This window comes from Falco punctatus (assembly GCF_963210335.1).
Source record: "Falco punctatus genome assembly, chromosome: 13".
NCBI lineage: Eukaryota > Metazoa > Chordata > Aves > Falconiformes > Falconidae > Falco > Falco punctatus.
Window position 1 is genome coordinate 23,795,330 of NC_137593.1, and position 15,860 is coordinate 23,811,189.

The 15,860-nt window shown below is 46.9% G+C and overlaps 1 protein-coding gene across 1 annotated transcript in view; it reads left to right on the plus strand.

Moving 5' to 3' along the window:
- LOC308072316 (pinopsin-like) overlaps positions 1-15,860 on the plus strand; it is a 47,672-nt gene that overhangs the window by 17,000 nt on the left and 14,812 nt on the right. Inside the window, 1 exon segment of the mRNA XM_080408976.1 lies at positions 1-15,860. This exon segment is cut by the window's right edge and continues 14,812 nt beyond it. Coding sequence (XP_080265102.1) covers positions 1-222 — 222 coding nt within the window. The 3' untranslated portion in view covers positions 223-15,860.

Genomic DNA, 15,860 nt, shown 5'->3' on the forward strand with positions numbered 1-15,860 from the left:
GCAGCTGTGGCACTTATAGCTCTAAGTGAGGAATCTGGTCTCATCACTCCTGCAGCCAGCATCCTCCCACCCAAACCTGCCAAAAGCAGCAGAGCCTACAAGCTCATCATCTACATATTTCTGAACAAACGGGTAAGTAAAATGTTACTTTTACATTTATTCAGATTCAATGTATGCAAGAATTACAGAAATAGGGAGAGGAAATCAGGAGTGTATTGGTGACATCACTGAAAAACCAAATGAGAAGGAAGCACAGAAAAAGGGCTACAAGGAGCAAATTTAATTGACAAGCCTGGACTTTTGGAAGTTGGATAACCAGCTTCCCACATGTCCAAACAGCAATTGATGGGGCCTTCCTTTCCAGACACAATTTGATGAACAGCAAGTTAGACATGGAGGAGAGGAAATCAATGTTCTGGCAAGTGTAAAGGCACCAGATACTGTTTGAAGTTGATTCAGATACATGAAAACTTGTAAGGACGTGAACCCTTGCTACCCTGCGCCATGCCCCAGCACAGCGCAGTGCCCACACTGACTCCTCTGCTTTGCAACACCAACCTTCCCTTTCCCAATTTACTCTTTTAACGCCCCCCAAACCCTTCAGCCGCTCTTCTGTCTTACTCTACCCCTCCTAACAGCTGGAAGGAACCACAACCAGCGAGGATCTGTCTGAAAACACTGCAGAGGAGCTGACCTTGGAGCAGGGGACAGCACAGCTTGCTTCAAATCCCACGTTTTGCTCCTCTTGCCATGCAGAGTGCCAGAAAATAGATGGGAGGAGAGTACCAGGCAAGGGGCTCTAGATGTACCTAGGGCTTTACTTCCCGCTAGAGGGCTGGACTCAGGACTACCCTCAACAGGTGGTGAACACAAGACAGAGGCTCTATAATATCTTCAAAACATTGCACACAGCAAGCGAGTAACTGTCATGCTCCATACCCTTCCAGCAAGACACGAATTCCTGACCTTGCCCAGCTCCATCTCAGAATAGGCGTCATGTACTGACTCATACCTTTTGGAAACTTCCTCTAAAAAAATTGCTGTGTGCATAACAAACGATCCCTTTTACTCATCCAAAAAGATGAATTTCAGCCCCATGAGTCAGGAAGCAGAGCAGCACATTCTGAACATCGTCCTCATCTCCACAATGAGCAGCCAGAGAACGTGGGGTTTAACTATAGTCAACACAAAATAGAAGTGCTTCATCACAGCATGCAGCTGTCAGTTCAGCCCAAGAGTTTTGCTTTGACCCTGCTTTTCTCTCCTTGGAGACTCCAAGTACAGATACCTGGAGTACAGGTACAGACACCAGTAGTCTCCTCAGCTGGGATTTGATCACCCTGCCAGTTTCAGTCTCCAGTCCCTCCCAGTCCTGCAAATGGAAACGGTGAGCTGAGGCAAGGTGAAGAATAAAGGTGCTGTGCAGAGCTGGGGCCACATTTCCAGCCATGCCACAGCCTGCTCGGGAGGATGCCAGACCCTTTGACAGTAGCATGGGGGAAAAGACAGACCCTCCCATGATGATTTTTGTCTGTTCAACTGCTCTGAAACCCCCTTGCTGACCCCTGTTTGCATCCCCTGCAACACTCACAGCATCAGCTCACGTTTGTTCAGCTAATACACCTCAACTAGATTCTGGCTCATACAGTCAGGAGGCTGTGAGGGTCTAATCTCTGCAGAAGAAAATTGTTCATCAGATAAAATAAAGGAGTAGAAGAAGCTTTATAAGGCCATCTACCTGCTTTTTCTGCCACTCAGTCTGTGCAAAGGTTTCTCTCCCTTCTTTTGCCCAACCCAGTAAAAACAGGCCCTGTGACTCCTCCTTGCTTCGTGCCTCTTGCAGTACTGTTTGCATTTGCTTCTCTTCCTTCCTCCTGCTGCTAATTAGTCCCTAGAGCTCAAAGAGCAAGTTTTTTCCCTGGTACACTTAGTTGTACTTTGTCTGAAAGGTTCCCAGAAATGGCCAAACCAGAAAATGTACTCTCCCTTAATCAGCACGCGCAGGATTTCCATGAATCGTGTCAACTGCACCCGGTGACCCCGGCAGAGGGAAGCTGATGTGTCCACCCCGCTGCCAGGTTGGAGATGACTGGGTTTCACAAGAGCCCTTCCCCACACTCTGGGTGTGTGTGGAGGACTGTGTCCTGGTCCCAGCTGCAGTCCAACACCCAGCAGAGGGGAAACTCATGATTCAGTCCAGGAAATGTTTCAAAATCATGAAACTTTCCCCTCTCCCTTCCCAGTAGGCTACATCATCTTGTGCAAGCTAAGGGAAGGCGGTGCTGTTCACGAGAAAAGACACAAAAGGTGATGCACAGCATAGAAGGGGCAGGAGCTGGGGTAGCCCCTCATGCAGGGACAGAGAATAACCGCGCAGAAGAGAAGGAGGGGGGGTGAACAGAGATCTACAGAGAACAAGCAGAGAGCATCAGAACTAGTCCAGTCCCTCAACCAGCTTCAGCTCCACTAGGTCAGGCACATGTAATTGATCTTTGCATTTCTGCCTGTTTTATAACAGGCAGATAATTTGTTTCGATGAGCCCAGCAAACCCTCTACTTGAAATTATTTTTGGAAGCGGTTAGGAAGCACAAGCAGTAAATCACTGTCTCTTGAAAACAAATTATGATGGTAAAGGATTGATTTGAAGTCTGGCAGTAACTGTGGCTGTTTTCACTGGGGCATGAGAAGTTCCCGAGGGGGAAGAAGTTTCTGTGACACTGTCCATCAGGTCTGCTCACTGCTGCACTAAGCTCGGGTGAGTACATTGCTTTCTTTGCTCGTGCTCAGCCTCCTGCAGAACTCCTGGCTTCTTCCCTGTGAAATAATTCTTTTGCTTCTCCTTTATTAGTTATTTTTAAAAATACATTCTTTCGTGATGGAACATGGAAGAGGATATTACCATCCCCTACCAGGGGAAAAGCACCCAAACAGACCAACGTCCGCCAGCGCTTCACTGTTGTTACACCCCGCCAAGTCTTGCTCCTGTGCCCGGGAGCAGCACCAGCCAGAGCCACCTTTATAAACTGCAGCAGCATCACCCGTTAGCCCTGGTACCCAGGGGAGAGATGGAAGCCCTGAGCTAATTGCAATAACGGATAACTGCCATCCCAGCCCAAATCCCGTCGCAGAACCATCAAGTCTGGCTGACTCAGCACTCAGCAGCCTGCTCTGTGCCTGCCCGGCTCCCCGGCCAGGCTCCCTGCCCCGCGAGATAACTGAGCATCACTTCAAACACACAACCTCCAGCAAACCAAGAGAGGCAGTTGAAAACACGACAGGCTAATCTTAACATGTTCATGGGCTGGAAGGGTCACTCTATGAAACAACACAGACTGTGCGGAGGAGTTATCTTTCCTACAGATGCTTTCTTAATTAATCTCTTCACTAAATAGGTTGCTTAGAGGCAGCAGGTGAACACAAATTAAACTGGGTTTATCCACATCAAACACCCATCCCTTAAATTCACCATAAATTTTTACTACTAGGGTTACATATGCGCTTTGTTTTGTAGTTTTTTGTTTCTAAACCCTGCTTGGTTTTCATTGCTCAGTGAGTATTTTGGCTGCGACCAGTGTTCAGGTTTCCATACTCAGGGCAGGCAACCAAGTCCGTACTCCGAGTTTCACTGCACTCACGATTAAGGGCAGCAGGGGCACCTCAGATCGGAAAATGCCGACACAGTTGGTTTTAATGTTTCATACTCATGTGAAATCCTTCCCACCTGAGCTCTTCTGCAGGGGCTGACAGCTTTGCTCCCCCAACAGAGCAGCTCGCTGCACCTCTGGCCCTCATGCAAGCACAGGGGCCGTAGCCAGCTCCACACAAGGGACATGCACACACACGTGCCTAGCGGTTGCTCCGCCAGCAGCACAGCCACGGACACACAAGCGCCTGCCTGCAGGCTCTGCCCACAGCAGCACCCAGTGAGGATTGCCAGGTCCTTTGGGCTTACCCTGCTGTTTCATTCTGGTTCTCCCACCTCTGCCCAGCTGCCTCTCCTCATAAAACTCACCTAGGAAAGAGGCATTGCTAGTTCCTTTGTTAGATCTGGCTCCAAAACTCATTCAAAAGTGAGGGAGAAGGGATGGACAGAGCAAGATAAAGTGAGATTTATTCCTTAGCATACCATGCAAACAAAAAAAAACCCAAACCAAACCAACCCCAAAACACACAAGATAAACAAGTTCACCTGTGTTGGCTGAGGTTATATTTCAGCACAGCTCAGTGCTCCCTCCACCGTTCCGCCCCCCCCAACCCTCTCCATCACGTCCATGCTCTCGCACAGCCCGCTCTTCCTAGCTAACACTGCAGGCCAGTCTATTCTTGCATCCAGAAATCAAGCCCCACAGCTATGGGCACAAGAGGAACTCCCAGGAACCAGTGCATTTCGTTCGTGCAGCACTCAAAACACTGGCATTTATTTATATATAAATGTTAGATGCCTGACCTTTTTGGCTGCTGGATCACCTAACACTGGTCACAGTGGGTTTACGTGCTGGTCACAGAATTTTTATTCCTGTTTTGAGACGGAGTTTTCCTTGACCCCTGGGATAACAGCTAGCTATGCCGCCAAGCGCCGGAGCACAGACTAGCTGGCAGCGAGCCAGCTCCTGGCAAGAGAGGTTCTTGCAGGAAAATCCGTCTGCCAGCAGCAATCCAGCACCCGAGGAGACACAGCCTGCCTGGTACCACGAGACCTGCACCAGAACCTCCCCTTGCCTTTCCATCCAGACCAGGGTGGTTGTCTCCAGCAGCACCCCTGTTGCCTTTTTGATGTGCAAAAAACCTGACGGGGCATTTTCCAGACTGAAGGCTGAGAAGGGGCAAAGGGCTGCAGCCACCCTCCCGGATCCGGCGGGACCACCCAGCAGCACCAGGCTCATGGTGCAAACAGAAGATGCTGGTCATCCAGGTAACCATGTTGAACACTGACAGCATTCCTGATGCTATGGAAATCTATGGGAGATACCTTGATAACAGATGCAGCTTTCATTTCCCTCTAATTTCACAGTATTTCGAAACAATTCTATGTCCAGGCTTCCCCCCCTGCTTTCGTAAACGCTTAAACCCCTCTAATCAGGCTAGATAAAAATCAGAGAACAAGCCAGATAAAATAACATTCCCATCGAGCAAATGCCTGCAGGCAAAGGGGTAGGTGAAGGTTAAACTGACAAAAGAGACTCTTAGACTGTAACAGAAATTTACTGATGATTAAGCAACTATAGAAAAATGGCTGGCGAGAGACTCACCCACACACATGAACTTGACTACAAGGGGAAGGGGCAGAAAAGCAAAACCCAGAAAACCAGACAGTTTTCCCCACAAGTTTTCAAGCTGCTTAATATTTCAATTCTCAGTGGCGAGAGGCTGATGAAAACAAATTATATTTTTATTTATTATGAAGAAAGGCTTTAATTCCTGAGAAATTTCAGTTTCTCGTTTAAAAAAAAGATATTTCAGCTGACACAAAAATTGTGTCAAACTTTTCCAAAGCTGTTTTCCCTAGCGCACAAGGCTGCCGACAAAAAAGCTGCATGTTTTCTTACTTGGCTGTTGATAGCAAGAGTTGTCCGAGCTTGTTGCCATCAGCTGTGCTGTACAGTTACCAGTAAAGTCGTTTGGGCTCCTGACCTGAGAGAGGTGAGCTATCAGTATTTGACTCTGCCATTGCAGGGAGGCATGCAGACAATCCGTAAGATCTAAAATAGGTATTTCTGCTGCTCCAGGCAGTTTCCTTGGCTTCACGCAAGAGGCTCCCTCCACTCCCAGCCGCACAGTGTGCTTTGCCATGTGGCTGAAACAAATCCCTCACATCATGGATGGGGAACCAACCCCACCTGGGCGCTTAAACCAAGCGCATTGCACAACCTCTCACCTTTTCCCTGGCCAAGCACAAATCAAAGCAGCCAGCATCGCTTTCATTGGCAATTTGGTTAGCTCCATCCCTACCATGCTTTTAATAATGGGATATATCAACAACCTGACTGCAGGCTGGCAGCAGTGATCCACCAGTGCTCCCTGAAATCTCTGTGCCACAGCAGACCGGCTGTGCTTGCGTCCCAGCACGCAGCCAGCTCTGTCGGGTAACACGCTCCTACAAACCTGCAAACAGGCTGAAAAACATTTGCTCCTTTCTATTCTCTGTATTACTATATAGTCAGTAATAGCCTATTAAATAAAAACACAGGATGACTGTTACAGGGCTGTCCAAACATTTCCTTTCTGGCTCTCTCCCCTCTGTACTACATTTTAATCTAGGGATAATGAAAATAGAAATTGATCTAAAATATTAATGGAAAAACCCAACCACCCCAGAATAAATACAGCATTCAAACCACAAGCAGTGAAAACGCCCTGTCTGGACTTTACTTGTCCCCTGGAGTGCTGAGATATTGCAGTGGCTTGTTCACGGAACACTGGCCAAAGCGACTTCTTTTACGCTCCTTGGGCTTAGTCTTCTTTCACTGACGTGCCTGGTTCGTTTGTCCAGACGAAGGGACAAGGCAACCAGCTGCTTCCCCAGCTCTGCTCCCCAGGACCCCGTCCCACTTTAGCTTATAGAGACACTCCGATCTCAGCACCAGTTCCCACTTAGTATGAGGACATATATTTTTCTACAAAACAGTTCAACTTCTAATACAAAATATTACATCCATGGTTTTTTTCCAGACTGTTCCAGGAGCTTAAGTGAGTATAAAGACCGTAAAGATGAAACTCATCTTCTAAAAAGCGAAAGGACTAAAACTCCTCCTAACTTGCTGTTCCCGACGTACATGTGACAGTTTTACAGGGGCTTTTTGATGTTTTTGGGATGGAACAAAGCCACCACGAACTCCAGCAACAAGTCCTTGCCCTGGTGCTGTTGCATGCTGCAGTGGCCAAGCAGCCCCCCAAGGACGCCCATGTCCCTCCAGAAGACACCCCAACAGCCAGGGGAGCTGTGCTGGTGCCCCGCTGCCACAGCTGAGCCAGGCTGCCGGGGGAACACTGCAGGCTGCTGCTGTGTTTGGGGAGGCTGAGTCCAGACATCGAGAGTTTTGCCAAATAACCTCAGTTTGCAGCTTTGTTTCTCATGAAGAATTGCCCATCTGCTTCCTCACAGGTTGGTTTCACCAATAAACCATTTCTCTGTTTCTCAAAAACTTCCCTAATCAAACATTGGGGGTTTTGATGGGAGTTTTGGAAGTAATATAATTTGGAAGTAAATAAAATAAAAGCCACAGATGCCTCTACAAATAGGTTTAAAAAAACCCCAGGAAACCAAAACAACAAAAAAATCCCCACGCTACAAAAGCCCGTGTTCTAAAGGCTTTCTGCCAAAACTCACCCACCCACCCACCCAACCCCAACAATAACAGAACAGAGACCCAGAGCACCCTGCCAAGGGCAGCTCCAAGAAACCATCTGCCTGCCAAGAGGTTATCCTCCACGTTGCAGACAGTCTCTCTCTAGTTTGGATTCCACTGTACCTTAAACATCTCACTTCACTTTTCAGTACAACCCTGAAGAGGTTACGAAGAACAGCAGTTATGAATTAAAGCTCTACTAAAATTTTAAGTGCATATATTGGATGTGTTTCAAAGTATGGAAACTGCAGCTGAAGCTTGAGAAACCAAGCATCTCAGGGATAATTTTTTTATTATTATTTTACTTATCAGCTTACAAAGTTATTGCACCAAAGAATAATTTCCTCCTAACACCCAGTGCACAAACAACTCTCTAAATATGCAGCAATCAGCTGGGCAAAGCCCTCACCTCTGGTAACCTTCCAGTCTGTAAGCATTAAGACAAAAGCAAGCCTGATTCCAAATTTTTAGCAGTGTGGTTATCTGAGTATTTGTGGAGCCAAACGGGCCAGCCCAGCCCGCGTAGGCTCTGAGCAGTGCAGCTGCATTCAGTTACACCAGGTGAAACCCTGCAGCATTCAGCTGTAGTCTGTATCATGTAATTTTACCCAGAATATTCCCTGTGACCCCATCAGGAAAGCTGGTTGGGGACCTTCTACAGGATCTCCCTCCTGGACCATTTTTGGAAACTGAAGGGACAGATGGCATCTTCTACAAACAGAAAAGTGTTGGAAAGCCTCAGAAGTACAGCTGGAGAAAGAATTAAAAACAAACAAACACGCAACAACCTTCTCCCTCATTAACTCCGAGCACAATCCCAATATTATGACAATATTTGTCATCCCAAATGGAAAGGAAACCGTGAAATAGCAGCATTCTGTGAGTAATTACTTTTCAAATCCCAAACTACATGGAAATGCCACCTTTCAGATGAGCTTCACACTGCAGCATGCCCACACCGGTGCCAAGGTATCTATCAAGAACTGGTATCACATTGCTTTAATTACCTGGCATGAGCCGAGCCACAGTCACGACACGCAGAGGTCCAGGTGGCTGAGTAACATGGAGGAAAAAGTTAATTGGATGTTTTTGATTGCTGCATGAGTTGGACCCATTTCAAATTGCCCATGTTAGATCTTTCCCTATATATATGTACAGGTGTCACATTCAGGAATAACCGAACCACTATGGGCTTTGGCACAGTCACCAGTTGCAGCTGCCCAGGAGTGAGGATGCAGCAACCTATCTGGAATTCTTTCTTGGAAGTAAAAACATCTAGTCCCAGATCAGACCATCAACAACCTTAAACCCCAGCATTACATTCAAGAGACGGCAGTGCCGAGGAGAAACGACTGCCACAAAACCTCCCCAGGATCAGCAGGTTGCCCGAGCAGCCTGCGCTGGGTGTCTCCAAACCGCTCTCCAGGGTGATGCAAACGCTGTATAACCCGCCTCATCCACTGAGCTTGCCCAACGCTCGGAGCTATCACAAGTTATTCCTGTTGGAAGGTCTGACACCTTTGGTTTTTACCACCAGGCCAAAGCCCTTTGCGTGCCCCGTCAGAGACACAGCCACCTCCTTCAGGGCAGTTTCCATCCCCACCTCTGCACCACCACGCAGCACGTTGTGCTCATTGCTACAAGAGTCTATGTTCCAAATAGATATTTTGTTTTATTTTTACAGGTGATTGTAAGCTGTCTTTTCCTTACAGGGATGCGGTTTGTTTGGTGGTGGGTTTTTGGTTTTTTTTTTTTGCAATGCTACCAAAAGCCTTCCCATACTCACGCATTACTGCGCCACCCATTGCTTTTTTTACCCCCAAGCCACAATTGCAGTAATAACCTAAATAACACCAAATGGTTTCAAATAGAGAAGCTGAACCCATGAAGCGAGGCTTTTGCTGAGGTTGTATTAGCGGATGAAATCAAAGCAATGGAAGCACTTATTGCTAATGAATACACATCAATTATTTATTCCCAAGCACACAATTTTTAAAGGGCGGTTTGTTTTCAGATTACAAAGCACACCAGGATTTTTTCAATTCCTTTTATCCTTTCAGTGATATTGTCTCTAGGTGGATTATTCAATTCCAGTACGCATTTCTACGCTAACATTAGTTTTGCAGCTCTATGACTGGTGATTTTTGTATACGCAAGAATCTGTTCTGTCTTAGAGCATACAGATTTGGCTTTGGTGCATGTCTTTGAGGTGTTAAATATTTTGTGGCTTGTGACACATACTTACGTTTTCAAGACAAATTGTTAGTTTCTGTTCCATTAACCCTGTAACTTGCGGCAAACACCACCTGTATCTCTGCTCCAGCAAGTGGCTTGTAACTGCCCCAGTGCTGTTTGGAAACATGGAGGATGTTAATAAATAAAAATATTCCCGTGCTGTACCTTGCTAGCCTTATTTCCTATGTGCAAGTAAAACAGTTTGGACTCTCCATGCTTTCACAAGCAGGAAAAGCAACTTGAGAAATGGGATTGCCACCATTAAGCATGCTCCAGAAAGATCACCTGTGAAATACTGCAGCCCCAAAGGGTTTCAAGTCCTTCCTAAACATTTGGGAGGCTTCAGCTTTCTTCCCAGGCAAAGAGTCTGGCAAAGCTTAGGCAAAAATAAATTCCCACTGCTGGCTGAGGTAACAGCAACAACAAAAATCCACTTCCAGAAAAGGATTCAGCTTTCTCTGTCTGCACTTAGCATTAATTTAGCCTACCATAGCAAACGGTATCTCGCGTTGCAATAGGAGGAGGCAGTGCCACGGCTATGGAACGGATGGCACTGGGCTTAACGGCTAGTTAGCACAGGCAGGGGCAATCCAGGCTAACAGCAGGTCCAAGGGGGTTTTGTTCCAAGAGCTACTGCAAGTTTTTTTTCTGCACACACACCCCTTCAGCAGAAAACACATTAAGCCCATAGTCCAGTGACCATACAAACTGTTTTTTAAGCACGTTTGCTTTGCCCTTCGTGGTTTTCAAGCACATGGGAAGGGCCGTGCTGGGCTTTCAACAGTGCTGATCCGAACGGTTTAACTGGGTGGCGGCAGGCTGCGCCCAGCACCCGCGCTGCTGGGTATGATGGTTTTATGGTGAAGCAGCAGCAGAAACCCAGCAGCAGCCCAGCTCTGTGCACCCAAGCCTTCGCATAATTCCCTGCCGTAGCCTTCGTACCATTCCCGACACACGACACCGGGGAGATGGTGGCTGTGCTTTATTTGTGCTGCCCTGTAGTTGCTTTTGGGATACTTCAACCATTTTGCTGGATGATACAATCCAGGTGATATCAATTTTATTTAAGAAAAAAACAACGAACCCCCCCCCCCCCCCCCCAACCCCACAAAACCAAAATCACAAAACCCACCACAAGCAAAACAACACAAACACAAACCAACCCCCCAGATTATAACTTACACCTCCAACACTGGGGTGAGATTCGAATGGATACAGCTCCCATTTGTTTCAACAAGTATACAGCCGTATACGTTCTGATATTTATGGGCAGCTCATCATTCAATTTCAGCAAGTAAATTTGCTATCTGCAATGGTTGTCATTAAAGGAGTTGATCGTTTCATAACAATTTACCGGAATTTTTTCGAAACTAAGCATTGTAGCAGTGTAACCAGCAGTACTGTGGGGCATTCAGCAAGCAGGCAAGCGTTCAGCCTTCTCTGCCTGCTCTTCAGCACTTTTGACACCTGAAAAAAATAGCTAAATGACTCAAAATTCATTCCTAGCATCTTTTTTTTTTTTTTTTTTTTTTTTTTTTGTGATAAGGAAAAGCCACCTAGCTTTGAAAACAGGCATTTCACTGCACACAGAAGCCCTTGTAAACCCCTAGGACATCCCAGGAGAGACTCCGCATAGTATTCGTGTGCAAATCCAAGAATTGGGTTTAGGGTCACGCTAAACTGATACAAGACAGCAAATTAATTTCAAACAGTTCCGAGCATCGGGCAAGCACACCAAAGGATGCAGCAGGATTACAGCAGGTACCTGCAGCACAGGCACCATGCTGGCAGCGTGCACGCGGAGGAGCCTCGCGCTGACCCATGGGACACGTCGGCTGTCACCCACCAGAGGCATACATCACATTGCACTTTGGAAGAGTTTTCAAATACTCTCTCCTGCAATATCCAGAAGGAGCGTTGGCCCCATTTCAGGAAGAAACACGGTGTCTGAGCTAATGTCTCTTCAGCCGATGGGAATTTTCTCCCCAGCTATGAGGGCTTGCTTCATAGCCTGACACCTAATTTTAAGCAGATGGGTTCTCAGCCACCCCCTCCCTCACTGCGAATTAAACATAAATACCGGCTGCACTTTAAAAAGACGCATATTAGAAGCAGAACAAGCAGAAGTCCTTCGGGAGGAGGATGACCTGCAGGAGAGGCAGGGGGGTAACTCCCCAGGACACTTGGGGTTACTAGTCACCTGCAGGAGGGAACAGCCAGCTCTCAGCCTGGAGTCATCCCGCAGGGTCTCATTCATCATGCAGCAGGCCAGCCTTGGTCAGGGCTGGAATCCGGCAGCACAGCACCCTGAAAGGTGGGGACCCAACGTGCAAGTTATTTTTACACAGCGCAGCGCCAGGGGAGAACTATATTTAGCATGATTAACATTTACTTCAGTTGCTATAGTGACTGATTTTATTTGTCTCCTGCGTGGGATAGATGGCTAATTTCTCCTCCAGGCCTTAGGGGACATCACCCAAAAAAAGCAGCGCTTTTTTGGTCACACGGCTGGCAGATGAAAGAACACCCAGCCCCCAGGAAATGTTTCTGAGTTTAGTGGTTTTTTTCCTATCAAACTAGAAGCGCACTTGATAGCAGATGGACAAATTACATCAGAACGACACCAGCCCCTTAACCAGCCCGTAAAGGGTTTTGGCATTTTTTCGTGCTGTTTTGGCAACCCGAGCAGAGGGAATATACCAGGTGGACCCTTTTCTTTTCATAACACAAATAAAAAAGCCTTGTTTTCAAAACCACCGAACACCAGCAGACTCACAGGCCATGGCTGACTTTTGCACAGCACCTTTTTCTTCCCCCTAAGTTTCCTTGCGGAATTGTTTTTTATCATCTTTCTATAGAAGCAGCGAGGAAGCAGCATCAAATGCTCTTGCTCTAGCCACAGTGTTCACACATCATTTTGCTTTAAAATACGTTATTATTTTTATGCGCTTTGGCAACATGTAGATAAGCGTGGATCCCCCGTCTCTTGTGTAAACTGTATGTAAGCTATCAGTTGTGATTTAAACATAAAAGGAACACATTTGCAGCAGCCTTGAGGCTGCCAGTGAAACTTGTCACTGAGATAACAGAGACCGAGAGCTTCTCCAGGTCTTTCCACAGAATTTTTCAATTTTAAGCAGAGCAGAGGGTGTCTTGTAGATAGTTTTTAATTACAATGGTGGTTTTAATTGTAACGTCCGATGTATGTTCCTCAGCAGGGAGGAAGGTTATTTCCAGCAGGGGAAAAAATAGAGGTGAGGCAGTTTTAGGCCATCAAAGTCCTTCATTTAAAAGCTGCTTCTGCTTGGGAGAGGAGTGCCATGTTACGGGGCACCGCGGTGCTGGAGCTGCCTGCTCAGAGACACAGAGGGGGATCGGTCCGAGCTAGCTAGGAGGTACAGATCTAAAATTCACTGGCCAGTCTGCATTAAGTTGCTTTAATTCCAAGGAAGTGGTCTTTACTCTGCTTTAAGATATAATTAATGTGAAGTAAATTACAGTAAAGTGAGGCTGTTTGAAATCCAAGTCCACATGAGGGTTTAAAGCAAGTTAAACAACCTGCTTTATGAAAGTTAATTCAGATCAGCTTTCGTGAATATCATCGTGTAGCCAAAAGGCCTCCAAAGAGTGAACACTGGGTTGTCAACAAAAAGCCAGGGTCCATCCCTGCCCTGCCAATGCCTGGGTCCAGCCCTGGCATCCACTCCTTAATCCACAAGATGCACCACAGCTCTGGATGCATCGCGGGCTGTCAAAGGGCATGCATCCATCACGGACCTCCGCTCCTGCCAGCTCTTTCCCATGCCTCCCATGAGGGGAACACCACTGTATTTATTTGGGTTTGTTATTCAACAGAAGCTGCAGGGCAGCACCAAGGAGGTGGCTGGAAGCGGGACCACTGTGAGCAGAGGGCTGGGGGAGTCAGGGAAGCGCCTGCCCCCGCAGCTCTGAACTGGCTCCAGCACCATGTACCCCCACCAGCCACACACCAGTGCCAGCACTGGCACATGTGTTCCAGGAGAGCCCCTGCTGCCAAGTGGCCTCCCCAGCCACTCCAGATCTCAAACGCCTTTACCAGGCACCACCTCAAATTCGTTGATGGAAGCCAAAGAGCTTAACAAGCTCAAAGGATGCTTGCTGCTACGTCCTAATGGCAGCACATTTGCCATGTCACATATGATGCTGCTAAAAGATGAGACTTCTTATTGCCTTCTGTCCCAGAGCAGCCAGCGTTACACACCATAACCATGTTTTCATCAAATAAATCCAAGCCTACTGCTCATGCCTAACGGACCCTTGCAAAGTACCTCCCACGTACGAGCTTTAAGAGCCTGGAGTGCTTTTGAAGGCAAAGACATTGCAAAAAGCTCCACTAATGAGGGTTCATTCAAGTGTCACACTTATGATCTAAAGGTAGTAAAAATGCACTAAGTGCCAGCCACCAACAAGTTCTAGCAGCAGTCACTGTGATCCCTGAAGAAAAACATCCTTTCAAAGGAGACACGGGAGGAATGAATACAGAGGGTCCTGTTTTTACTCGCTCTAAATCATCAGCTGACACAGTTACACAGCCCAAACTGGATGCCCAATGGAGCAAGGATTTCAGTATCTATTAAAAGAAAGATGTAAAATAAAAGATATAACAGGATTAAAGTGAAAGTGCACACAATCCCATTTCATCCCGAGAACTGGAAATAGATTTATACAAGCATTATATGAACCAATTTACATGCCTTGGCTTTGGGGAACCTGCCTGGGTTTGGTAACTCATTCACATCAAACTGCAGTGACTCCTACAGAGAGGAAAAAGATCCCGTCTTGCACATCTACATAACCCAAATGCAGTCAGTAACCTGAGGTTTTCCTGCACAAGTTCTTCCATAACAACCTTCCAGAACGGGCTGCCTGGTCCTTCATGTTTATTTCTGCCCATTGATGTTGATCCTCACCATGCAGAGGCGTTCGCTTCCAGTATGGAACCACTGCATACGTGCTACCAAGAAGAGGGATTTAACTCTCACCCTTAAGCTTCAAAACCTCAGATCCAGCCACGCTGCACATTTTTCAGCATAACAGAAACCAGGGCAGAAACAATTGTGTAACGAGCAGGTCAGGTACGGAAACTGACTTCTCCAAAAAAAGTTGGTCCTTGAGGATGTATGTGGCCTCCTCCTAACCTGTCAGGAGTGTGCCAGCTGGAGATCTTCACTTGGGAAATAACCCAGTGGCCTAGTTTTCAAAAGGTACAGATTTGGGGGTTCTGGAGTTTCTCAGTACCTCTGGCCCCAGCCCCACACACATACAAGGCTTCACTAGAAGGCTTTGAGCCGTTCCCTCAGCACCAGTATGGGCAGTCTGAGCTAAGCTGCATTAAGCCTGTGCAGGATCCAGCCTGTTTAGCGAGCTGTACGTTTGACTATAAAAAAGATGAAAGACTTGGGTTCCTGGCCAGCCTCCCTGGGTGAAGTTCTCAGGCCTGAAGTTGTCCCTGTGGACCTCTGAAGAGCCAACCCAACTATGAACAGTCCATGAGAAACATCTTAAAGTTTAAAATTAGCGTGAAAGCCACTGCGATCTCAAATAATCTCAGTAGAATGTTTCACAATCTTTTTCCATAGGGAGACCTACCACAAGCTCTCCACAGCCACTCCCCAGAGACCCCTTCCATCAGCTGAGGGTCCCCGCTCCCGCAGCGCCCTGCCACAGCACCGCCAGCAGCGGCATCGCGCTTGGGATGCGGCTGGGTACCCAACTCAGCCACAAACATGATGCGTAGGGGTCCGAGTAAGGACCCCTTTGTGCATCACATGGGGGATAGCAGGTATTCTCTAGTCACATCAGGATCTTCCATGGCAAAAAGCCCCAATGTCAATCATGGTTTTAGTCTCAAAAGGGTCATCTAGCAACTGAAATACAAACGAGGTAGAGGAAAACAGAAAAGAAAAAAGCCAAGATAACTCACTTGTAAATTTGGTAAATAACAAAACTGTTCCTTTCAATCCAGCAGTAGAAAATGTCTTGTAACAACCACTTCACCTTTAGTATAAATAAAGATGAGACTTTCAGGGTTTTTTGAAACTGAGGTTTGAGTCATTCCTCCCAATAGGATGATCACATCTTATACGAGGCTTTTATAATTACTTTGCTCCTGAGCTGGTAAAATCATCCCTGGTACTATTTAACTTTTTGGGGATGCTGTTAAAGCTGTGTCCAAACACCCCAGGAGGCAGTTAGGAAGCAGTTTATTAGACTTTAAACTGCTGCAAACTCTTACAGCA